The sequence below is a fragment of the Bombina bombina genome, chromosome 7, assembly GCF_027579735.1.
Source record: "Bombina bombina isolate aBomBom1 chromosome 7, aBomBom1.pri, whole genome shotgun sequence".
Classification (NCBI taxonomy): domain Eukaryota; kingdom Metazoa; phylum Chordata; class Amphibia; order Anura; family Bombinatoridae; genus Bombina; species Bombina bombina.
In genome coordinates this window covers 153,241,088-153,268,820 of record NC_069505.1, presented here as the reverse complement: position 1 = coordinate 153,268,820, position 27,733 = coordinate 153,241,088, and the positions used below count along the sequence as shown (strand labels likewise).

Sequence of the window (27,733 nt, the reverse complement as noted above, 5' to 3'; positions counted from 1 at the left end):
GTTTGCCTGCATACTCTATTCCTTTCACCTTGTACTGTCATGAACATAATGGCCATGCTGTAGGAGTTCTCACTCAGTCACATGGGGGCAAACAAAGACCTGTAGCATATTTCAGCACAGCACTAGACAGTGTGGCTTTGGGATTTCCCACTTGTATGCGTGCAGTGGCAGCTGCTGCTTTACTAACAGACTCATGTCAGAATTTAGTATTGGGACATCCCTTGAATGTGAAAGTACCACATGCAGTACAGACACTACTCATGAGCAACTCCACATAAATATCTAATGCCAGACTGACAAAATATGAGTGCATACTGATCGGGAGCGAGAATATAAATATATCGCGCTGTCCACCTTTAAATCCAGCCTCCCTGTTACCCATCTTACAAGAGGAGGGTAAATACCATGACTGTGTAGAGGTTACAGACATAATAGAAACAGTTCGCCCAGATTTACAAGAAACCCCTTTACAAAACCCTGACATGGTGTTATATGTAGATGGTTCATGTTATTGTACAGAAAAAGGGACGAGAGTAGCAGGCTATGCTGTTGTTTCTGACACTGAGATGGTAGAAATGGGACCCGTGAGTATAAACTCAGCACAGGTAGCAGAACTGGTAGCTTTAACTCGCACATGCACCCTTGCAAAAGACAAATCTGTAAACATTTACACAGACTCACGCTATGCCTTTGGGGTAGTGCATGATTTTGGAGCATTGTGGAAACTTAGAGGGTTCATAAGAGCAGCAGGTACCCCTATTCAGAATGCTAAGTATGTGAGAGGGCTCTTACAGGCTCTTTTGCTTCCAAAAATGATTGCAGTCATTAAAACAGCAGCGCACACACAGGGAACTGACACAATAAGCAAGGGAAATGCTTATGCAGATAAGGTGGCAAAGTCAGCAGCCCTAGACAGTCTAACAGTTTATTCCAGCATCCCCACCCAAGAAGAGAGAGATGGCCCACTAGTTTGTTTAGAGGCATATTATGACAACATCCTGCAGGAAGAAATAGAAAGGTGGCGCAACCTAGGGGTCACATTAAAAGGTAATAACTGGTATGGTCCTAACAAACTTCAAGCCTTTCCCACTTCTCTCATGCCCTACATAGTGCGGCTTGCTCATGGTATCTCTCATGTCAATAAAGAAGCTATGCATGGTATTATCTCTTTCCATTGGTGGGCACCTGGGCTGAGGCATGCAATAGATGCAGTGTGTTCAGCCTGTGTTGTATGCTAACAGCATAATGTAGGAAAACCTGTGAAACTAGTACAGCTTAATCACCCACCTTGCCCCTGGGGACCTTTTCTCAATTTGCAAATGGATTTTATTGAACTGCCTAAAGTACTTCATTACAAATATGTATTAGTAATAATAGACACATTTACAAATTGGGTAGAAGCGTATCCTTGTGCATCGGCTGATGCTAGGACAGTAGCAAAAAAATTTCTCCAGGAGCTTATTCCTAAGTATAGCCTACCCCAACATATATATTCAGATCAGGGTACACACTTTACAGGTAGTGATGTCGCGAACCTAAAATTTTCGGTTCGGCGAACCGCCATTGAATTCAATAGGCAGGCGAACTTTAAAACCTACAAGGACTCTTTCTGGCCACAATAGTGATGGAAAAGTTGTTTCAAGGCTACTAACACCTGGACTGTCGCATGCTGGAGGGGGATCCCTGGCAAACTCCCATGGAAAACTACATAGTTTATGCAGAGTCTGCTTTTAAGCCATAATGGGCCTAAATCAACTAACACTCCCAAATTGTTTGCAATAACGTGCTTTAAAACATCAGTTATGATGTCGTATCTATCAGGTAGTGTAAGGGTTATGGCCGCATCACAGTGACAGAGCAAACTCCAAGTGTTACACACCGCAATCAACCGCAAGGAAACTGCAATTCAATGGCACTAGGAGACTGAAGAATCACAGTCAAAACAGTTATGATTAACAAAAATTCCAATCCTGTTACAATAAATATGATTGGTGGCACTAATTGGCTAGTTGGGACTGGCACACAGGCAGGCAGGCAGGAGGAAAATGCAATTCAAGGGCACTAGTAGACTGCAGATTGACAGTCAAAACAGTGATGATTGACAAATTTTGCAATACTGTTAAAAAAAATATGATTGCTGGCACTAATTGGATAGTTGGGCCTGGCACACAGGCTGGCAGGCAGTAGAAAAGTGCAATTCAATGGCACGAGCAAACTGAGGATTAAGATCAACAATCAAATTTTTTTTAATTTTAATTAGTAACTATACTGTGACAACAATTATGATTGGTGTAAATAGTTGGCAAGACGGCCTGGCACAAAAGGCTGGCAGGCAGGAGGTAAATGCAATTCAAGGACACTAGGAGACTGAATACTGACAGTCAAAACAGTGATGATTGACAATTTTTGCAATACTGTTAAAAGAAATATGATTGCTGGCAATAATTGGCTAGGTGGGCCTGGCACACAGCAGGCTGCATGGCAGGAGGAAAGTGCAATTCAATGGCACCATCAAACTGAGGATTCACAACAACTATTACCAAAACTTTTAATTTTTAATTATTAAGAATACTGTGACAACAAATAAGATTGGTGTAAATATTTTTCAAGTAGGCCTGGCACACAGGCTTGGAAGGCAGTAGAAAAGTGCAATTCTAGGGCACGAGCAAACTGAGGATTAAGATCAACAATCAAAAAATTTTTAATTTTAATTAGTAACTATACTGTCTGTGACAACAATTATGATTGGTATAAATAGTTGGCTAGACGGCCTGGTACAAAAGGCTGGCAGTGGCAGGCAGGAGGTAAATGCAATTCAATGGCACTAGGAGACTGAATATTTGCAGTCCAAAAAATTATGATTTTTATTTTTTTATATACTGTTACAAGAATTATGATTGGTGCCACTAATTGGCTAGTTGGGCCTGGCACACAGGCTGGCAGATATGAGTCGTGGATGATAGGTAGGGCAGCAATTTAACACAGTATGCTGTGTAAGTGACAAAAACACAGGCCTGATAGAAAATTAAGTTAGATAACACTAGCAAAATATTTTAAAATTTTAGATTTTAATATTAAAATTATGTTAAGAAGTGCAATGCACATATGACTCTATGAGTGGTCGCACTGGCTGGCTGCTACGTAGGGCAGCAATTAACAACAGTATGCTGTGTAAGTCAGATAGACAGTTAGACACAGGCCTGAGTGAAAATAAAATTAGATTACACTAGCATAATGATTTAAAGACTTTTTTTGGGAATTTAAAGAAAAAGGTTAAGCACATACATATGAGTCGTGGCTGATAGCCTTGGAAGGGCAGCTATTAAAAACAGTAGGCTCTGTAAGTCAGATACACACACGCCTGATAGAAAATACTATTAGATTACACTAGAAAAATGATTTAAATTATTTTTTCGGGGGGGAAATTAAAAAAAGGTTAAACACATGAGTCGTGGCTCATAGACTAGGGAGGGCAGCAAGTAAACACAGTAGGCTCTGTATGTCAGCAAAACACACAGGCCTGATAGAAAATGATATTAGATTACACTATCAAACAAATTAAAAAAAAAAAAAATTATATTTAAATTAAGGTGAAGAAGATATGAGTGCTGGGTGGCTGCCTGGCACAGACCAATTAACCAAAAGACTGAAAAAAAATTAGGTATATTAATGCTGAGTGAGCCTGACAGACACAGGCCTGATAGTAAATGTAATTAGATTACACTAGCAAAATATTTTTTTTTATTTAAAATAATGTTATAAACGGATATTAACACTGGTGGCTGGCACAGAGCAATGAACCAGAGTATATGCTGTGTGACACAGGCCTGATAGAAAATGAAAAAAAATTACACAAGCAAAATAATTACATTTTTTGGTTAGTTAAATTTAAACTAATGATGTTAGGGAGATTTCAGTGGTGGCAGTAATCACAGCATATGCTGTGAGCCTTAAACACACAGCCTGAAAGCCAGGCAAATGCTAATAAAAAAAAAATGAAAAAAAAAAAAAAACGGCATGAAATATAGCCCTAAAAACGGCTTTTTGGGGTGCTGTGCTTGCAGCAGAGATGAGTGAAGTCCTTCTGGACTGTAGTGTACACTAAATACACTAGCCTAGCTATGTTTTTCCTATTAATGTCAGGAGCAAAAACACAACACGTCCTCTCATTAAGAAAGCAAGGTCGTTATGAGTCTAAAATGGCGGATTCCGAGTAGCTGGGAGGGTCTGTTAGGGAGTGTCTGATGTTGATTGGCTCTAATGTGTCAGACGGCTGTGACATAAAGGGTCAAAGTTTCCTCAATGATGACACATAGGGGCGGATCGAACATCGCCATGTGTTCGCCCACAAACGCAAACGCGAACAATCTATGTTCGCTGTGAACCGTTCGTGGGCGAACAGTTCGGGACATCACTATTTACAGGACAGATAGTACAGGAGGTGGCTAAAGCCTTACACATCCCATATCATTTGCATTGCTCACATCATCCTCAGAGTGCTGGCGTAGTTGAAAGAGCTAATGGCATTCTGAAAAACAAACTGGCAAAAATTTGTTAAGAAACAAAATTGAAATGGCTGGATGCTTTGCCTCTGGCATTAATGGCAATGCATTACACATCGACAAACCAACAAAAAGAGACTAAGGAACTGGTCCCTACAACATCTGTTTCAGGCCTGTGACTAACACAGCACTGCCCAATATTCCAATCTCCCCTCTGTCTCTCAGTAGCAGCTCTCTTAGGGGAAAAATGGACCTCAAATCGGTCTGAGGTTTCCCACTCAATGAAGAATTTGGAGCATCTAAAATCTTCATCTTCCTCCCGTAGAGTCAAAGATAAGACTAACATACCAGATAGGTGTGAGGGATTAAGTACTCTTGCAGTTTTGAGAATATTTGCCTCCTCCCAGTGGCCAGGAGTTGGACTCTCACCATCTTTATGAAAGAAAAAAAGATTTGGCTGTGCTAAAATGCTTTGTTTTTTTTTTAACAGATTGTACATTGTTTGTACAACGCCAAACACAAGATAAAACACACAGCTCAATCGATTGAGAACCACTTGTAATCTAGCTTTTAAGGGGAGTTATATTATGAGTTTAGATGGATTTTTTAAAAATCCGTTAATGGTCAAGTTCATTTGCAGACAAAAAGCAATTAATTGTTTTAATTTTTTTTAATTGAATCACTGTTATTGAATTTGTAAGTTTTAGATTACAAAATAGGAAAATGTTAAATCAATAATTGACAAATAGAACATTAAGGAACAATAACATGATTGCAATTAAAAAGTAACCCTCTGTGCTGCTAAAATTTGACCACCAGATCCATTGAGGAAGAAAAAAACAAACAAACATGTGAGAAACAGACTAATTTAAATAATAATAATTGGGATAAATTAGAACCAATAATAACACAACAACAGTAGATAACAATGCAACCTAACACATTCCTACACTGGAGGGATGAAATCCCAAAAGAGTTATTAAACTTTTCTTATTTGGGTAACTTGAATAAAACCAACAATACTGTAATGATGCGGTTGGTCTTACGGCTATCACTCAGCTGTCGAATGATTTCTCAAGGAGAAGATTACACAGAGAGCAGTGTGACTCCCTCAATATGGCGGCCGCCATGCTTCCCAACTGTTACAATGTTTGTGGGTGTGATCGTAAAGTCTGCACAACATCACGTGACCATGTCCCCTTCAGTAAAACACTCGCTGTCAGTCTGCATATTCAATAAGGGAGAAGTATATGCAAACACCTTCTGCCAGCTGTCAGTCATTATCATCCCCCTATAAAGCACTGCCTTACATATTACTCAGTACTCAGTTATTGAGTGAGTTTCCTTGTGAACAGAACTCTGCTTTTGGTTGCTCTGTATCCTGATTTTGACCCTTTTCCTGATTAACAAATTGTAAACCTTTGCTGCCTGCCTTGACCCTTTGCCTGATTAACCACTTGTGAACCTTTTGCTGCCTTCCCTGACCTTTTGCCTGTTTAACCGATTAAGAACCTGGCTGTCTGCACCGACCTTGGCTTGTATACTGGACTCTGATTTTGAATTAGCCCTATTCTGCTGTCAATTGTATATGCCTATCCTGTTACAGAATCAAGCTCACTTATCACTATTATTGTGTGAACTATTATCATTGATGAAGCTGGGCTTACCGTTACTACACTCATCCTGTAACTGGAGGCAAGTACCTTCTTTGTTATATTTGTGATACTTATACCACTTCCCAAGCTATTTGGGTCCTATCTGGTGTCTGATCCTGACAAAATAGCGGAGTCATAAAATGGAGCTCACTGGGATATCTGCAGCACTCATGGCCATAACCCAGCAGTTAGCAGCTCTCACCCAATCAGTTCAAGAGATAGAGACCACCCAAGTTTCCCTACAAAATAATCAATCTTGGCTTGACCAGATACTACAGGCTTCTCAGTCACCTCCCTCTGCTTCAGCTCCCGTTGTGGTACCAAGTCCATCTGGAGGTGCTGCAGCTGTATCTGAACCCCGTGTACCCCTACCAGAGAGATTTAATGGGGACTGTAGCAAATACTACAGCTTTATAACGTCCTGTCAAAAATATTATTCTCCTTACAACCACGCACTTATTCTAGTGACTTTATAAGAGTGCTTACAGTAATATCTTTACTTACAGAAGAATCTCAAGCATGGGTACACAACCTTTTACAGACCCATGACCCTATTCTAGATTATTGGAATAACGTTCTTCATACTATGGACTCACTATATGATTACCCATATAAAGAATCCACGGCTACTGCCTCTTTCCAAACCCTTAAACAAGGGAAAAGATGTGTTGAGGAGTATGTAACAGACTTCTGTCATCTGGCCTTGGATTCAAAGTGGAATGAGTCAGTACTCCTTGACCAATTCAGATGTCTCTTAACATTGACCTAGCAAGAGTTGGCATCCCAACGAGTACTGTATCCTTATGTATTCAGATAGACGGTTGAGAGAGAGATGAAGAGAGAACACCTACAGATGTACCCTTCAACTCCCAGCCGCCCAACTTTCCTTCGTAGTTCACCTGTACCAGTTAATTCTCCCGAAGAACCCATGTAGATCATCATGGCTAGAGGACCACTGTCTGAGACAGAAAAAGCTTGGAGATGCTCCCTAGGTTTATGTTTGTATTGTGGAAAGTCAGGACACCAGGTCCAAGAATGCAGGGTTAAACTTAAATCTTTGGGAGATAAGGAACGTTCCCCTCTTCTCAGCAGTAAAACCATGTTTAATAGTTCTGCCTCTCATCTGTCTAGACCCTCTCTATAGGGCTGAATAATAAACCAATGATTCTTGCTGCCATGGTAGATTCTGGAGCCAGTGGATGCTACATGGACATCGCTCTAGCCAGAACTTTATCTATCCCTACAACACAAAAATCCATCCCCACTTATATCCAACTCATTGATGGCTCATCACCTCGTTTGGGGCCAATAATAGAAAAGACTGTTTCATTAACCATATTAATTGGAGACAAACATAAAGAAAATATGTCCTTTAATTTCGTATACTCCCCTATATTTTCTCTAGTATTGAGGTTAAACTGGCTAAAGAGACATAGGGGCATATTTAACAATGTGTGAGCGGACATTATACGAATTAGCATATCATGTCTGATGCACATCGATAAATTGCATACGCTGTCAGCATTTATCATAGCACCAACAGTTCTTGTGAACTGCTGGTGCAATGTTGCCCCTGAAGATTTGCGGCCAATCGCCCGCTAGCAGGGGTGTCAATCAAACTGATCGTATTCAATCGGGTTGATTTCTGTCTGCCGCCTCAGAGCAGGTGGACAAGTTATGGAGCAGCGGTCTTTAGACTGCTGCTTCATAACTTCTGTTTTCGGCGAGCCTGAAGGCTCACCAGAAACAAGGGACATCAAGCTCCATACAAAGCTTGATAAATATGCCCCATAATCCTACCATAGACTGGGAGACTGGCAAATCATGTTTTATTTCCTCCTTTTGTTTGTCACACTGCTTCCCCGATTTATTTATCCATTCCGCCTTAGAAAAAACTGACATAGATAATGAACAAATGCTCATTCCTCCATCATATAAAGATTTCTATAATGTATTCCAGAAAAAAAGGAGCAGATGTATTGCCCCCTCATAGAGAATATGACTGTTATATTGATTTATTACCTAGATCTACAGTACCTTTTGGGCACATATAGTATATCCCTTATCCGAGCCAGAATCTAAAATATTAAAGAAATATATAGAAGAAAATCTAGCTAAAGTTTTTATACGTTCATCAACCTCTCCTGCTGGAGCAAGAATCTTCTTTGTTTTGAAAAGATGGGGGTCTGCATCCCTGTGTTGATTATAGAGCATTAAATTATATCACTATAAAAAACAGAGACCCATTACATCTGATCCCTGAGTTATTGGAAAGGCTATGCAAAGCACCTGTATATAGCAAACTAGATCTACGTGGGGGATATAACCTAGTCAGAGTCTGGACAGGTGATGAGTGGAAGACAGACTTTCATTCTAGGTATGGACATTGGGAATAATGTTTGATGCCCTATGGGTTATGCAATGCCCCTGCCACCTTCCAAAGATTTGTTAATGACATCCTACAAGACATTCTGGACATTTTTGTTGTTGCTTATTTAGATGACATTATAATTACACATCATCAGACAAACATGAAGAACATGTATGTACAGTATTTGCATTCCTTTCAAAAACATTGCCTATATGCAAAGCTAGAAAAAATGCGCTTTTCATGCAACCATTGTCAAGTTCTTGGGTTATGCATTATCTCCTGGTAAATTGGAGATGGATCACAATAAAATAAAAGCCATAATAACCTGGCCTGTTCCTTCAACAAAAAAGGCTGTACAGTGCTTTCTAGGCTTCTGTAATTTTTAGCGGAAATTCATACGAGATTTTTCAAAATTAGTTCAGCCCATTAAAGTATCAAGCAAAAAAGACACCACATTCTTCTGGCCACCACAGGCACAAAGGACATTTGGATGATTAAAGAAGTTATTCAACCCTGCCCCTATACTAATATTACCCATGGTCAATCAACCCTATTTCCTGGAAAACAGCTGTTGGAGCAATATTATCACAACGTGCTGGTCCAAAGAATTTAATACATCCTGTGGCATATTTCTCTTGCTCCTTATCTTCAGCAGAAAGAATTTATGATGTTGAATATAGAGAGTTATTAGCAATAAAATTGGCGCTATAAGAATGGAGACATTTATTGGAACTTGGAAGGTACCAGTTTCCTTGTGAACAGTACTCTGCTTTTGGTTGATCTGTATCCTGATTTTGACCCTTTGCCTGATTAAACACTTGTGAACATTTGCTGCCTGCCTTGACCCTTTGCCTGATTAACCACTTGTGAACCTTTGCTGCCTCCTCTGACCTTTTGCCTGTTTAATCGATTAATTACATTGCTGCCTGCACCGACCTTGGCTTGTATACTGGAGTTTGATTTTGGAATACCCCAATTCTGCTGTGAATTGTGTATGCCTATCCTGTTACAGAATCAAGCTCACTTATCACTATTATTGTGTGAACTATTATCATTGATGAATCTGGGCTTACCGTTACTACACTCATCCTGTAACTGGAGGCAAGTACCTTCTTTGTTATTTTTGTGAAACTTATTCCACTTCCCAAGCTATTGGGGTCCTATCTGGTGTCTGATCCTGACAAATGTTTTGCCAACTATATAGTTAAAGGGACAATTTACATTAAAAAAATTCCACGTTAATTCCTATTAATCTGTTCTACCTGCCAGAGTGTATAAAATTGTTTACAAATAGCTCCTTTGTTTTATTTTGTCATCTGAAGTAGCTACATTTATCTGTTGAAACCACCACCTATACAAGAAATATGAATACTTTAGTATTGTCTATAGACAAGCTACAGAAAACAGGAGGCAGCAAGCAGCAATTAAGTTACAAGTGGAGTTGGAAGAGATAGGTACTACATTTTTGCTTTGTAAATGCTCTCTATACGTTTTGGCTAATTTGTATAGACAGAAAGGTAATAAAACGTGCTCTGGAGAGCGCACTAAACAATCCTCTTCTTGCCAGAGCCCTGGCCGCGCTAACAGGAGGATTAGCTGTTTGGACCTAAGTACCAAGGGTGCTCTCCAGAGCATGTTAAGGTATAACGCTTTTAAAAAACTATTTAAAGGAAACAAATAAATACTGAAGAATTTCCTAAGTATTTTTTTTGTTTACTTTACATTTTGTTGGTGCATTGAATTGAATATTCGTTTTTCATTACGAAAATCCAATTTTCGGTACAAATGTATATTTGTCCAAAAACAAATGCACGTCTATTACTAAATATCTCAACTCCATAAATGTTCTCTCCTCTGAAAGGGATATTAAACCCAAATTGTTTCTTTAATGCAGCAATTTTAAGCAACTTTCTATTTTACTCCTATTATCATTTTTTCTTGTTCTCTTTCTATCTTTATTTAAAAAAGCAGAAATGTAAAGCTTAGGAACCAGTTCATTTTGGTTCAGAACCTGGGTTATGCTTGCTTATTGGTTTGCTAAAAATATCCACCAATAAGCAAGCACTATCCAGGGTTCTAAAACCTAAAATGGGTTATCTTCTAAGCTTTACATTCCTGCTTTTTAATAAAGATAGCAAGAGAACAAAGACAAATTGACAATAGGAGTAAATTAGAAAGTTGCTTAAAATTGCATGCTCTATCTGAATAATAAAAGAAAATATTTAGGTTTAGTATCCCTTTAATTCTTGACTTACCTATAAAACTGACACCACCTACTTCATTCCAATTTGAACAATTTTCTCTTATTAGAGGTTAAATCTATTTATATTCTGACATTTGTATGCTATTCCTTATCTGTACTTTTGTGTAGGATACACATGATTACTCTGTTTTATCATTCTATATAAAACGTTTTGTGTATGATACTTGTTTATATTGCACTCTATTTATGAATATATGTAATCTATATCCTCAAAAAATATATTTAAAAAAAATAAACATAAAATCCACAGCTATCCTCGCAAATTAAAAATAATCTATGTCAGATGCTATTGTAAAATGCAGAAACAAGCCTTTTTTTTTTCTCTGCCACCAATATAGCATTTTGGTAATATTTATTGTTTTGTTAATTTAGTAGGGGGGGGGGGGGGACACCACAGCATACCTGCCTTTTTGATTCTAATCCTATGCTCTTGTTTGATACTGTTGAATTGCTGTGATGTAATCTGCAGATTTTTCCATCCTAGAATAATAAAAAAAAAAATATCTGTTATTAGTTGTTATATGGGAATTGTACTCATGTAATGAACATTAAACTCAAACATCTCTAGTTTGCATATGGAAGAGTAGTAACTCAATATGTTAAATATATTTTATATTGAATGAAATATATGTTAATGTAGCATAAAAATGATAATACAGAATTTATGTTATAGTGATGGTTAATCTGAGCATTTAACAAATGCTGGGATTTACCATCACTAAAAATCAAGTGGAGTTTAAGTGATCATATATGTAAAAAAGGGTGCCAAACTCACCCTGAATGTGCCGCTGCAGCTTGCTAACTTTAACGGCTCCAGCCGCCCACGGCCCAGCACACTCCTTCAATGAGGTGACGTTTGCACTTCTAAAACAATAGCTGTGTGTTTCAGCTGATTTTGTTCTGTATGCTAGCACAGCTATTGGTTTAGAGGTGCCATGGGTGGAGGGAGCCTCTGAGTTTAGCAAGGTGCAGCAGCACAGTCAAGGTGAGTTTAGCACCTTTTTTTAGAAAAAACATAATTTATGCTTACCTGATAAATTTATTTCTCTTGTAGTGTATCCAGTCCACGGATCATCCATTACTTGTGGGATATTCTCATTCCCAACAGGAAGTTGCAAGAGGACACCCACAGCAGAGCTGTAATATAGCTCCTCCCCTAACTGTCATAGCCAGTCATTCGACCGAAAACAAGCCGAGAAAAGAGGAACCATAGGGTGTAGTGGTTACTGTAGTTTAAATTTAAAAATTACCTGCCTTAAAATGACAGGACGGGCCGTGGACTGGATACACTACAAGAGAAATAAATTTATCAGGTAAGCATAAATTATGTTTTCTCTTGTTAAGTGTATCCAGTCCACGGATCATCCATTACTTGTGGGATACCAATACCAAAGCTAAAGTACACGGATGAAGGGAGGGACAAGGCAGGAACTTAAATGGAAGGAACCACTGCCTGTAAAACCTTTCTCCCAAATATAGCCTCCGAAGAAGCAAAAGTATCAAATTTGTAAAATTTTGAAAAAGTATGAAGCGAAGACCAAGTTGCCGCCTTGCAAATCTGTTCAACAGAAGCCTCATTTTTAAAGGCCCAAGTGGAAGCCACAGCTCTAGTGGAATGAGCTGTAATCCTTTCAAGAGGCTGCTGTCCAGCAGTCTCATAGGCTAAGCGGATTAAGCTTCTTAGCCAAAAAGAAAAAGAGGTTGCCAAAGCCTTTTGACCTCTCCTCTGTCAAGAGTAGACAACAAACAAAGCAGATGTTTGACGAAAATCTTTAGTAGCTTGTAAGTAAAACTTTAAAGCACAGACCACGTCCAGATTATGTAACACAAGGATGGAACCACAATCTCTTGATTGATATTCTTGTTAGATACCACCTTAGGTAAGAACCCAGGTTTGGTACGCAGGACTACCTTATCCGTATGAAAAATCAGATAAGGAGAATCACATTGTAAGGCAGATAGCTCAGAGACTCTACGAGCCGAGGAAATAGCTACCAAAAAAAAAAAAAAAACTTTCCAAGATAAAAGTTTATCTATGGAATGAAGAGGTTCAAACGGAACTCCTTGAAGAACCTTAAGAACCAAGTTTAAGCTCCATGGTGGAGCAACAGGTTTAAACACAGGCTTGATTCAAACTAAAGCCTGACAAAATGCCTGAACATCTGGAACATCTGCCAGACGCTAGTGCAAAAGAATAGACAGAGCAAAAATCTGTCCCTTTAAGAAACTAACTGACAATCCTTTTTCCAAACCTTCTTGGAGAAAAGATAAAATCCTAGGAATTCTGACCTTACTCCATGAGTAACCCTTGGATTCACACAATAAAGATATCTACGCCATACCTTATGGTAAATTTTCCTGGTGACAGGCTTTCGTGCCTGTATTAAGGTATCAATAACTGACTCGGAGAAGCCACGCTTTGATAAAATCAAGCATTCAATCTCCAGGCAGTCAGCCTCAGAGAAATTAGATTTGGATGGTTGAAAGGACCCTGAAGTAGAAGGTCCTGTCTCAGAGGCAGAGACCATGGTGGAAAGGATGACATGTCCACTAGATCTGCATACCAGGTCCTGCGTGGCCACGCAGGTGATATCAGAATCACTGATGCTCTCTCCTGCTTGATCTTGGCAATCAGTCGAGGGAGCAGAGGAAACGGTGGAAACACAAAAGCCAGGTTGAAAGACCAGGGCGCTGCTAGAGTATCTATCAGTGTCGCCTTGGGATCCCTGGACCTGGATCCATAACACTGAAGCTTGGCGTTCTGGCGAGACGCCATGAGATCCAGTTCTGGTTTGCCCCAACGGAGAATCAGTTGTGCAAATACCTCCGGATGGAGTTCCCACTCTCCCGGATGAAAAGTCTGACGACTTAGAAAATCCGCCTCCCAGTGCTCTACACCTGGGATATGGATAGCTGATAGGTGGCAAGAGTGAATCTCTGCCCAGTGAATTATTTTTGAAACTTCTAACATCTCTAGGGAACTTCTTGTTCCCCCTCGATGGTTGATGTAAGCTACAGTCGTGATGTTGACCGACTGAAATCTGATGTACCTCAGAGTTGCTAACTGAGGCCAAACCTGAAGAGCCTTGAATATCGCTCTTAGTTCCAGAATATTTATTGGAAGGAGAGACTCCTCCTGAGTCCACGATCCCTGAGCCTTCAGGGAGTTCCAGACTGCACCCCAACCTAGAAGGCTGGCATTTGTTGTTACAATAGTCCAATCTGGCCTGCGAAGGTCATACCTTTGGACAGATGGACCCGAGATAGCCAGCAGGGAAGAGGATCCCTGGTGTCTTGGTCCAGATTCAGTTGAGGGGCCAAATCTGTGTAATCCCCGCTCCACTGACTGAGCCTGCATAGTTGCAGCGGTCTGAGATGTAAGCGTGCAAACGGCACTATGTCCATTGCCGCTACCATTAAGCCGATTACTTCCATACACTGAGCCACCAAAGGGCGCGGAATGGAATGAAGAACCCGACAGGAATTTAGAAGCTTTGATAACCTGGACTCCGTCAAGGTAAATTTTCATTTCTACAGAATCTATCAGAGTCCCTAGAAAGGAAACTCTTGTGAGTGGGGATAGAGAACACTTTTCCTCGTTCACTTTCCACCCATGCGACCTCAGAAATGCCAGTACTACGTCTGTATGAGACTTGGCAATTTGGAAGTTTGACACCTGTATCAGGATGTCGTCTAAATAAGGGGCTACTGCTATGCCCCGCGGCCTTAGGACCGCCAAAAGCGACCCTAGAACCTTTGTAAAGATTCTTGGGGCTGTAGCTAATCCAAAGGGAAGAGCTACAACTGGTAATGCCTGTCTTGAAAGGCAAACCTGAGAAACCGATGATGATCTTTGTGTATCGGAAAGTGAAGATAAGCATCCTTTAGATCCACTGTAGTCATATATTGACCCTCCTGGATCAGTGGTAGGATGGTACGAATAGTTTCCATCTTGAACGACGGAACTTTGAAGAATTTGTTTAAGATCTTTAGATCCAAAATCGGTCTGAAGGTTCCCTCTTTTTTGGGAACCACAAACATATTTGAGTAAAAACCCTGTTCCTGTTCCTCCTTTCGAACTGGATGGATCACTCCCATAACTAGGAGGTCTCGTACACAGTGTAAGAATGCCTCACTCTTTATCTGGTTTGCAGATAATTGTGAAAGGTGAAATCTCCCTTTTGGGGGGGAAGCTTTGAAGTCCAGAAGATATCCCTGGGATATAATTTCCAACGCCCAGGGATCCTGAACATCTCTTGCCCACGCCTGGGCGAAGAGTGAAAGTCTGCCCCCTACTAGATCCGTTACCGGATAGGGGGTCGTTCCTTCATGCTGTCTTAGAAGCCGCAGCAGGCTTTTTGACCTGCTTACCTTTTTTCCAGGTCTGGTTTGGTCTCCAGACCGTCTTGGATTGAGCAAAAGTTCCCTCTTGTTTATTATTAGAGGAAGTTGATGCCGCACCTGCCTTGAAGTTTCGAAAGGCACGAAAATTAGACTGTTTGGCCCTGGATTTGGACTTGTCCTGAGGAAGGGCACAACCTTTTCCTCCCGTGATATCAGCAATAATCTCCTTCAAACCAGGCCCGAATAGGGTCTGCCCCTTGAAGGGAATGTTAAGTAGCTTAGATTTTAAAGTCACGTCAGCTGACCATGATTTAAGCCATAGCGCTCTGCGCGCCTGTATAGCAAAACCAGAATTCTTAGCCGTTAGTTTATTCAAATGAACAATGGCATCAGAAATAAAATAATTGGCTAGCTTAAGTGCTCTAAGTTTGCCAAGTATGTCATCCAATGGAGTCTCTACCTGTAAAGCCTCTTCCAGAGACTCAAAGCAGTACGCCGCAGCAGCAGTGACAGGGGCAATGCATGCAATGGGCTGTAGGATAAAACCTTGTTGAATAAATATTTTCTTAAGGTAACCTTCTAATTTTTTATCCATTGGCTCTAAAAAAGCACAACTGCCCTCGACAGGGATAGTAGTACGCTTTGCTAGAGTAGAAACTGCTCCCTCCACCTTAGGGACTGTCTGCCATAAGTCCCGTGTGGTGGCGTCTATTGGAAAACATTTTTCTAAAAATAGGAGGGGAAGAGAACGGCACACCTGGTCTATCCCATTCCTTATTAATAATTTCTGTAAACCTTTTAGGTATTGGAAAAACATCAGTACACACCGGCACTGCAAAGCATTTATCCAGTCTACAAAATTTCTCTGGCACTGCAATGGTATCACAGTCATTCAGAGCAGCTAAAACCTCCCTAAGTAACACGCGGAGGTGTTCAAGCTTAAATTTAAATGTAGAAATATTAGAATCAGGTATCTTTCCTGAGTCATTAACATCACCCACTGACTGAAGCTCTCCTTCCTCAGCTTCTGCATATTGTGAGGCAGTATCAGACATGGTTCTTAAAGCGTCAGTATGCTCTGCATTTTGTCTCACCCCAGAGCTATCTCGCTAACCTCTAAGTTCAGGTAGTCTGGCTAATACCGCTGACAGTGTATTATCCATGACTGCCGCCATGTCTTGTAAAGTAAATGCTATGGGCGCCCTAGATGTACTTGGCGCCATTTGAGCGTGAGTCCCTTGGGCGGGAGTCAAAGGGTCTGACACGTGGGGAGAGTTAGTCAGCATAACTTTCCCCTCGTCAGATTCCTCTGGTGATAATTTTTTGAAAAACAGAATATGATCTTTATTGCATAAAATGAAATCAGTACATTTGGTACACATTCTAAGAGGGGGTTCCACCATGGCTTTTAAACATAATGAATAAGGAGTTTCTTCTATGTCAGACATGTTTATACAGACTAGCAATGAGACTAGCAAGCTTGGAAAACACTTTAAATCAAGTTAACAAGCAAATATAAAAAACGGTACTGTGCCTTTAAGAGAAACAAATTTTGTCAGAATTTGAAAAACAGTGAAAAAATGCAGTAAATCAAACAACATTTTTACAGTGTATGTAATAGGCTAGCAGAGCATTGCATCCACTTGCAAATGGATGATTAAACCCTTAGTTCAAAAAACGGATCAAAAAAACGAAATAGACGTTTTTTTTGTTTGTTTTTTTTTGTTTGTTTTTTAACAGTCACAACCAACTGCCACAGCAAGCTGTGGTCCTACCTTCCCCAATAAACGACTTTGGAAAGCCTTTGAGCCCTTTAGAGATGTCCTATAGCATACAGGGGACTCCTGAGGGAAGCTGGATGTCACAGTTTGTAATTTTAACTGCACCAACTGTAACTTTTATACTATAACAGTGGAAAGCCTCAGTAAAACTGTTTCTAGTCAACATTTAAGCCAGCCATGTGGAAAAAAACTAGGCCCCAATAAAGTTTTATCACCAATGCATATATAAAAACGATTAAACATGCCAGCAAACGTTTATATTGCAATATCATAAGGGTATTACCCCTGGGAGTAAGCATGATACCAGTCGTTATTAAATCACTGTATTCAGGCTTAACTTACATTAATCCGGTATCAGCAGCATTTTCTAGTGTTTTCCATCTCTAGAAAAAATTATAACTGCACGTACCTGATAGCAGAATAAACTGCACGCCATTCTCTCGCTGAAGTTACCTCATCTGTGTAATCCCCTCAGACATATGTGAGAATAGCAATGGATCTTAGTTACAACCTGCTAAGATCATAGAAACCTCAGGCAGATTCTTCTTCTATTTACTGTCTGAGATAAAATAGCACAACTCCGGTACTATTTAAAAATAACAAACTTTTGATTGAAGAAAATAAACTAACTATATTTAACCACTCTCTCCTACAACATCCTAGCTTGTTGAGAGCTGCAAGAGAATGACTGGCTATGACAGTTAGGGGAGGAGCTATATTACAGCTCTGCTGTGGGTGTCCTCTTGCAACTTCCTGTTGGGAATGAGAATATCCCACAAGTAATGGATGATCCGTGGACTGGATACACTTAACAAGAGAAAAATAATTGATCACTTAAACTCTGCTTTATTTTTAGTAATATACACAGGTTATTAATAGTGGGTGCCCTAAATAAACAAAATGGTGTATAATGTAATAGGTGCAAAATATAAATCGATATAAAGTAAATGTAAGGAAATATAGTCCAAAACAGTATCCAGGCCCAGACCACTCTCTGTAGGGGGAGTAAGGTCCAACTCCCCAAATTAACACTCTTTAGATGGAAAAGGAAAACAGGGGCATCACATGGCCTAGTATCGTCAGGTTGAGTTAAACAGTGTAATGAGATCAAAATGTGCACTCACATTTGATGTTGCTCCCAAGCTTGTAGGCGTAAATGAGCAGACTGGATTCTTAAGGTCATCCAGCAGACCAGACTCCGGCAATCAGCAATCATGATCAAGAAGTGTCTTCAGCTACGTTCTCTCCAAGCAAGGGAGGAGGGTGTGACGATAGGTGTAAAATATATATAGCAAGTAGTAAGCTAAAACTTACATTTATTAAAGTATAATAAAAACAAGCAACACGTTTCTCAGCTAAACAAGATGTTTCATCAGGCTTACCTGATAAAACAGCTTGTTTAGCTGAGAAACGCATCTGCTCATTTGCACCTACAAGCTTGGGTTCAACATCAAATGTGAGTGCACATTTTGATCTCATTACATTATTATTATTAGTGATGGTAAATCCTAGCATTAGTTAAATGCTCAGATTTACCATCACTTTAAAGAATGTACAATAAAAAAAATAAAAAAAAATAGTACTAACAATGTTTAAAAGATGTAGGTTTGTTTAAAGTTATATTGGAAGTACTGCTGCTTTATTAATGTTGTTATGGTGCAGTAACCCAGGCAGCTGGCATTTATTCATTTATATACCAGAGGTGCTCTTTACTATTATTTATTTGACATTATGTTGTTGGACAGGAGCACATTACCAGAAGCATAAACATACATTTATTTTTCTACAAAATAGAAGCATTAAAAGAAAAACAAAATAAAAAAACAATGTGAAATACATTTTAGAACAGTCTCTTTTAGATACAAAAAAATATACAAATTGACTCTAATGACCCTCTTGGTAATTACTCAACCTCAAGAGCGACTAACTACATACATTCTTTCCTTTCATCAGTTGATAGATTTTATTTTGTACAATGTCTGAGGGGAAATATTTTCAATTAAATAAAAAAACATTTGTTAGAGTTAATGATTGGAGTAAATATTTTGTAAACATAAAAACTGTTTTAAATTTAAAGGAACATTAAATTCATAGACTATATATTCAATTAAGTACTACAATACAAAGTAAATGTTTTTAAATCATTTAACACTGCCATTTTTTATCACATTATACATTTTACAAAGCACTAGCCTGATAAAATCCATGTTCCTGGTCTATGTTGCTGTCATCCTAGTATCATAGTAACATACATAGTAGATGAGGTTGAAAAAAGACAGAAGTCCAACCTTTACAAATCTAATATACTTACAAAAAAGTTCCAGTTGAGATTAAATGAATCCCATTATAAAGGTGACCCATTTAACACAAGCAATCATATCCCTGAATTCTGTTTCTAACCAGAAATGTATCTAAATCATTTTTAAATGTATCTAAGGTATTGGCATTTACTACCTACTCAAGTAATGAGTTTCACAATTTAATTGCTCTTACAGTGAAAAAATGTTTACATTGCTGGAGATTAAAGCTCCTCCACCCTTAAATTGTGACCTCTTGTCACAAACAATTTTCTTGGAATAAACAGAGCTTCTGCCATATGGGCCTTGAATATATTTATAAAAAGTATTTTTGTCACCTCTCAAGCACCTTTTTTCTAGAGAAAATAGACCCAGTTTGGCTAATCTCTCCACATATCTTAAATTCTCCATTACCCTCATTAGCTTTGTGGCCCTTCTCTGATCTTTTTCTAGTTCTGCAAAGTTTTTTTTTTTTGTGGTTTGTCCCCACAAATGCACTCCATAATCAGGTGATTTCTTACTAGGGATTTATAAACGGACAGAATTATGCTTTCCTCTCTTGCATCAATGCCTCTTTTAATACATGCTAGTATCTTATTATCCTTAAAAGCTGTTGCCCTGCATTGTGCGCACGTCTTTAGCTCTATCACTACTCCAAATCCCTTTCCTCCTCTGTTTGGCTAAGTCTAGTCCAATTTAAATAATAGGTTTTTACTTAAAAAATGTAGAACCTTGCATTTTCCAGTATTAAATCTAATTTTCCATTTACCTGCCCTTTCTTCTAATTTGTGTAGTCCCCCTTGTAAAGCAAGTTCATCCTACCCTTACCTAATAACCTTACACAACAGAGATGTTGATTTTTAAACCTTGCTTCAAGTCATTAATAAAAATATCAATTAGGAACAGCTGTAATGGAACTTGTGCTCTGAGCTAACCAATCACAGTGCAGCATTTGTTAGCCTCATTTTTAGTTTCACATACTTACAGTGATGGTCAATTATTAATTTCAGAATAGAAAAGAAAATCAGTAATGCAGGTAATATATTATGAAGACAAAGTTTATAAAAAGCAGTTTCAATCACCCCCAACTGCCATGATAAAATATATTTATTTTTTAAGACTACAGGTGGCAGTACAACTAGGGGTGACTGAACCTGCTGTTTATAAAGTAAGGTTTTAATATAAATAAAACATTTAGAAAAGTGACAATAGATTATCTACAATATTGAGTTTATTTTCTTTTGACATTTAAAATAGGACACTTTACCATCACTTTAAGAATAATGGATGCACTCCCTCCTTTCTAGAAGGAGTAGAAAAAGCATATTGTTGAAAGTATTTAATAGCAAATGCAGGCAAATTAAATAATGAATGTTTATTTCAACGTTGTTATATTTCCCTTTGTATTCTATGTGAGATTAAAGGAACATGAAACACAAAAATGTTCTTTCATGATTCAGATACAGCATACAATTTTAAATAACTTTTAAATTCACTTCTAATATATTATATGCTCCGTTCTCCTGGTATCCTTTGTTGAAAAAGGATACCTAGGTAGGCCAAGGTGCTGGGAGCTAGCTGCTGATTTTTCACTTATTTTCCTGTACTTTAATTCTAAATACAGCAGTGTTTACATTACATCCCCACAGATAAGCAGGAGTGTGTGTACATGTGCTGTCTATATACTGTGCAAAAACACCAGCACATGTATATATTTGTAATAATTGTATTAAAAGACAATCAGGTAGATTACAAGTTATGCACGCTATAGGGAATTTATCGAACGCAACAAAAGTTGCATTATTTCACCCCCTATAGCACAGCCCTTACAAGTTTTTACAAAAAGCCGGCTTGTGCGTATGATATTGTTGCATTGAGCTCCATACCACACACAATTCAAGCGCTGTTTTGACATGCTCGTGCACACTTTCCCCATAGACATCAATGGGGAGAAGGTGTCAGGAAAAAACACCTGAAGCGCGGAATGAAAAGCTCTGTAACGCAACCCCATTGATGCTTATGGGGAAAAAAGTTATGTTTAAACCCTAACACCCTAACATAAACCCTAAGGGGCCTATGTATCAAAGGTCTTGCAGACCTGATCTGACAGTGCGGACAGGGTCAGGGAGCAGCTGTCATGGGCCCTCAAGCTCAAATGGGCCTCCATGTCTAAACACCCCTAATTTGCGCCACTTAAATAAATATATCGTCGCCACTTAAATAAAGCTATTAATCTCTAATCTGCCGCTCCCGATATCTCCCCCTATTCCCCTGCACCCCAACATCGCCCACACTATAATAAATCTATTAACCCCTATTCAGCCGCTCCCTGACATCGCCGCCACAAAATAAAGCAATTTACCCCTAAGCCTCTGGCCTCCCACATCACTACCACTAAATAAATCTATTAACCCATAAACCGCCAGCCCCCCACATCACAACAACCTAAATTAAAACTATATTAACCCCTAAACCTAACATAACCCTAACCCTAATACCCCCTAACTTTAACATAATTTAAATAGAGCTAAACTAAAGTTACAATTATTAACTAAATAATACCTATTTAAAACTAAATACATACTTACCTGTGAAATAAAACCTAAGCTAGCTACAATATAACTAATAGTTATATTGTAGCTACAGTACAAAAGTCCCCTTTATAACAGCTCTAGACCTTTTCAGTGTAAACCTAAAGTATTGTCAATCCGTAATACAGGGAAAAAAGAGCAGCAATCAAGATCACCTCTATATCATTCAGAACTCCTGATAAAAGTTTGCAAATGGAGACGTAGTGTAAACACTCACCCTTTCAATTTCATCTTATGTGGCTAACTCGGTACCTTCTAACGACCAACGGATCGTTCACCACTATGTAGCTGGCAGCAAATTTTCGCTGACCTGTGGGTCCCCGGGCCGATATGGCTCACCTTCTTTCGCCACTGATTCTCTAACAAGTAGGGTGGGTATTGGCGTTGTCTGGTAGATCATCTGCCCCTGTATGGTATAGCTTTCCACGCTTAGGCGTGCGCTGATGACGTCATTAGCCAAACAGTAAACCGGGTACTGTGCGCTTCTGGTCTCTGGACACGACAAGGTTTAAGCTGGCTGAAGGACAAAATGGATAACGAAAAAATCCAGCAAACCTCCCAGGCGTATTTTCCATATAAACTTTATTTAATAAAAGGAAAACCGTGCACTTAAAAAGAAAGTAAAAAACAAAGTCCCAGCATCCTGGAAAAAGTGTAATTGAATTTTGTAGCTAGCGTAGGTTTTATTTTTATTTCATAGGTAAGTTTGTATTTATTTTAACTAGGTAGACTAGTTAGTAAATAATTATTAACTATTTACTAACTACCTAGTTAAAATAAATACAAACTTGCCTGTGAAATAAAACCTTAGCTGCCTTACACTAAAACCTAACATTACAAAAATAAAAAACCTACCATTACAAAAAATAAAAAACACTAAAATTCCAAAAATAAAAAACCTATTACAAAAATAGCAAACAAAATCATCCAAAACAATTAAAAATATTCCTATTCTAATACCCTGTTTAAAAAAAAACAAAAAAACACCCCAAAATAAAAAAGCCTAATCTATAATAAACTACCAAGGGCCCTTAGAAGGGCATTTTGTGGGGCCATAAAAGGGCCTTTTGTAGGGCATTGCCCTAAAGTTAGCAGTTCTTTTGCTACAAAACAAAACAAACACCCCCTAACAGTATACAAAGCCCCACACCCCAAACCCACCAAATAAAAATAAAGTAAAACCTAACCTACCCATTCCCCTGAAAAGGGAATTTGTATGGACATTGCCCTTAAAAAGGCATTTAGCTCTTTTTCCTGTTCTTAAAAGGGCATTCAGCTCTTTTATGAAATGCCCAACCCATAATCTAAAAATAAAAACCCACCCCAAAACGAAATAAAAACATTACACAAAATAAAAAACGAATTATCAAAAATAATAAAAAGTATTCCTATTCTAATACCCATTTAAAAAAAAAACACTCCGAAAAAAAACCTAATATAGAATAAACTACCAATAGCCCTTAAAAGGGTCTTTTGTAGGGTATTGCCCTAAGTTAAAAAGCTCTTTTACCTGAAAAAATTACAAAGACCCACTAATGTTACAACTCCCCCCCCAAACCCACAAAATAAAAAAAACTATCTAACAAACCTAAGCTACTCATTGCCCTGAAAAGGGAATTTGTATGGGCATTAGCTCTTTTGCATTGCCCTGAAAAGGGCATTTAGTCTGTTTACAAAAACCCAAATCCTAAACTAAAAAAAAACCTTAAACAATCCTAACACTAACCTTCGAAGATCCACTTACAGTTGCTGAAGTCTAGCTTGAAGGATCTTCATCCCGGCGGCTCCATCTTCATCAAGGCAGCAGGGGGCTGCATCTTCATCCAGGCGGCTCCATCTTCATCCAGGCGGCAGGCAGCTCCATCTTCATCCAGCCGGCATCTTCTATTTTCATCCAGGCGGCGTCTTCTATCTTCATCCCGGTGGAGCGGGTCCATCCTGAAGACATCCGCCCTGGAGCATTCTCTTCATACGGTCGCCGCCATACACTGAATCTTCAATGCAAGGTACGCAATTCAAAATGTCACCCCTTGCATTCCTATTGGCTGATTTGATTTTGGAAAGAGAGCTACTTAAATCATGTTGGCTTTTCAAATCAGCCAATAGGATGAGAGCTACTGAAATTGACTGATTTGAATAGTCAATAGAATTTCAGTAGCTCTCATCCTATTGGCTGATTTGAACAGCCAATAGGATTTCTGTAGCTCTTATCCTATTGGCTGATTTGAATTTCCAAAATCAAATCAGCCAATAGTACTGTAAGGGACGCAATTTTGAATTGTGAACCTTGCATTGAAGATTCAGTATACGGCGGCGACCGTATGAAGAGGATGCTCTGTGCAGGATGTCTTCAGGATGGATGCGCTCCACGCGGCAAGAATGAAAATAGAAGACGCCGCTGGGATGAAGATAGAAGATGCCGCCTGGATGAAGATGGAGCTGCCTGGATGAAGATGGAGCCGCCTGCAGCCTGGATGAAGATGGAGCCGCCAGGATGAAGATCAAGCGGGACTTCAGCAACTGTAAGTGGATTTTTGGGGGTTAGTGTTATGATTTTTTTACATGGGTTTTTTTTTTTTTTAGTTTAGGGTTTGGGCTTTTCGTAAACTAGCTAAATGCCCTTTTAAGGGCAATGCAAAAGAGCTAAATGCCCTTTTCAGGGCAATGGGTAGCTTAGGTTTTTGTTAGAGTTAGGTTTTTTATTTTGGGGGGTTGGTTGGGTGGTGGGTTTTACTGTTGGGGGGTCTTTGTATTTTTTTTACAGGTAAAATAGCTGTTTAACTTAGGGCAATGCCCTACAAAAGGCCCTTTTAATGGCTATTGGTAGTTTATTTTTAGGCTAGCGTTTTTTTCTTTTTTTTGGGTGGGCTTTTTTATTTTTATAGGGCTATTAGATTAGGTGTAATTCTTTTTTATTTTTGATAATTTTGTTTGTTATTTTTCGTAATTTAGTGTTTGTTATTTTTTGTAATTTACTATTTTTATTTTTTGTAATTAGATTGTAATTTTTATGGTAGTGTTAGGATTTTTTTAATGTGTAATATAGTTTCTTTAATTGGTAGTTAGTTTAATTTTAGTTTAATAGTTATATTAGTTTAATTGTTAGTTTAAACTTATTTTTTTTTTAATTTGACAGGTAAGTTTTAATTTAATTTAAGATAGGGAAATTGTAATTTTAATATAAAGTTATGGGTGCAGTAGGTTTAGGGGTTACTAGTTTAAATTAGTTTATTTTGATGTGGGGGCTTTCGTTTTAGGGGTTAATAGTTTAATTTAGTATATTTAATTGTGGGGTGCTTGTGGTTTAGGGGTTAATAGGTTTATTATAGTGGCGGCAGTGTAGGGCTTAATAACTTTAGTATAGTGGGGTCAATGAGGGTGGAAGGCAGATTAGGGGTTAATATTATTTAAATAGTGTTTGCAATGTGCGAGGGCGGCAGTTTAGGGGTTAGTAACTTTAGTATAGTGGTGGCGATGTCGGGGAATGCCGGAATAGGGGTTAATAATTTTTATTAGTGGCGGCGATGTCGGGAGCGGCAGATTAGAGGTTAATACCTTTAATATAGTATTTGCGATGCAGGAAGGCATCAGTTTAGGGGTTAATAGTTAGTTTATGGGTGTTTACTGTACTTTGTAACACTTTAGTTATGAGTTTTATGCAACAGTTTTGTAGCTTAAAACTCATAACTACTACTTTTAGATTGCGAAACATATCTTGTCGGTACAGGGAGTGCAGAATTATTAGGCAAGTTGTATTTTTGAGGATTCATTTTATTATTGAACAACAACCATGTTCTCAATGAACCCAAAAAACTCATTAATATCAAAGCTGAATAGTTTTGGAAGTAGTTTTTAGTTTGTTTTTAGTTATAGCTATTTTAGGGGGATATCTGTGTGTGCAGGTGACTATTACTGTGCATAATTATTAGGCAACTTAACAAAAAACAAATATATACCCATTTCAATTATTTATTTTTACCAGTGAAACCAATATAACATCTCAACATTCACAAATATACAGTTTTGACATTCAAAAACAAAACAAAAACAAATCAGTGACCAATATAGCCACCTTTCTTTGCAAGGACACTCAAAAGCCTGCCATCCATGGATTCTGTCAGTGTTTTGATCTGTTCACCATCAACATTGCGTGCAGCAGCAACCACAGCCTCCCAGACACTGTTCAGAGAGGTGTACTGTTTTCCCTCCTTGTAAATCTCACATTTCATGATGGACCACAGGTTCTCAATGGGGTTCAGATCAGGTAAACAAGGAGGCCATGTCATTAGATTTTCTTCTTTTATACCCTTTCTTGCCAGCCACGCTGTGGAGTACTTGGACGCGTGTGATGGAGCATTGTCCTGCATGAAAATCATGTTTTTCTTGAAGGATGCAGACTTCTTCCTGTACCACTGCTTGAAGAAGGTGTCTTCCAGAAACTGGCAGTAGGACTGGGAGTTGAGCTTGACTCCATCCTCAACCCAAAAAAGGCCCCACAAGCTCATCTTTGATGATACCAGCCTAAACCAGTACTCCACTTCCACCTTGCTGGCGTCTGAGTCGGACTAGAGCTCTCCCTTTACCAATCCAGCCACGGGCCCATCCATCTGGCCCATCAAGACTCACTCTCATTTCATCAGTCCTTAGAAAAATCAGTCTTGAGATATTTCTTGGCCCAGTCTTGACGTTTCAGCTTGTGTGTCTTGTTCAGTGGTGGTCGTCTTTCAGCCTTTCTTACCTTGGCCATGTCTCTGAGTATTGCACACCTTGTGCTTTTGGGCACTCCAGTGATGTTGCAGTTCTGAAATATGGCCAAACTGGTGGCAAGTGGCATCTTGGTAGCTGCGCGCTTGACTTTTCTCAGTTCATGGGCAGTTATTTTGCGCCTTGGTTTTTCCACACGCTTCTTGCGACCCTGTTGACTATTTTAAATGAAACGCTTGATTGTTCGATGATCACGCTTCAGAAGCTTTGCAATTTTAAGAGTGCTGCATCCCTCTGCAAGATATCTCACTATTTTTGACTTTTCTGAGCCTGTCAAGTCCTTCTTTTGACCCATTTTGCCAAAGGAAAGGAAGTTGCCTAATAATTATGCACACCTGATATAGGGTGTTGATGTCATTAGACCACACCCCTTCTCATTACAGAGATGCACATCACCTAATATGCTTAATTGGTAGTAGGCTTTCGAGCCTGTACAGCTTGGAGTAAGACAACATGCATAAAGAGGATGATGTGGTCAAAATACTCATTTGCCTAATAATTCTGCACTCACTGTATAGGCTGGAACGCAAGCTTTTTAGGCTCACAAAAACAAAGTTGTACTTGATAAATTAGAAGTTGGTAAGTTGGTAAAGTAAAATAATTGTTGAAAGTATGGGAAAAAAAAGTTAATAATGTGGACTAGTCATAGCTTGAGCTGTTTATATAGTATATTTAGTATTCATATGATCTCAAAGTACTGAATGAGATATAGAAAACAGTTGTATAGAATTTCTCTTTCATATTGCTGAAATATGTAACTGGAGGGGATAAATCTATTAATTATAAGTCTCTGGCTACCTGCCATACTTTTACTTTCTGAGTATGGTTGTACTTTTTCTTTTTTTCTATCAAAATTAAAACTAAGGTCAGGCTATATCATGCGTTGTCTCATAACATTGCAACACGGTTCTTCAAGTGAACCTTTGGAATAAGTTTTAAAAAATGATTAAAACTTTTTTTTTTGTATGATTAAATGACACAAAGCTTAATTGATAAAATAACTCAATTGGTTTAATAACCTATCCCAATACCTTTTCAGATCTCAAAGGGACGTTAAACCCAACATTTCAGCTACCTGTAAGATGTTTAAACGGCATTGCAATATACTTTCATTATTTGCTTTGCTTGTTTTTTTCTGTAAAATACCTTAGAAAAGTAACTGCTC

At 38.7% G+C, this 27,733-nt stretch overlaps 1 protein-coding gene across 1 annotated transcript in view; it reads right to left on the bottom strand.

Annotated features, from left to right (window-relative positions):
• The window catches only part of LUZP2 (leucine zipper protein 2), a 1,349,153-nt gene that overhangs the window by 12,919 nt on the left and 1,308,501 nt on the right, over nucleotides 1-27,733 (bottom strand). The window contains 1 exon segment of the mRNA XM_053689315.1: nucleotides 11,194-11,271. Within this exon segment, the coding sequence (XP_053545290.1) occupies nucleotides 11,194-11,271 (78 nt within the window).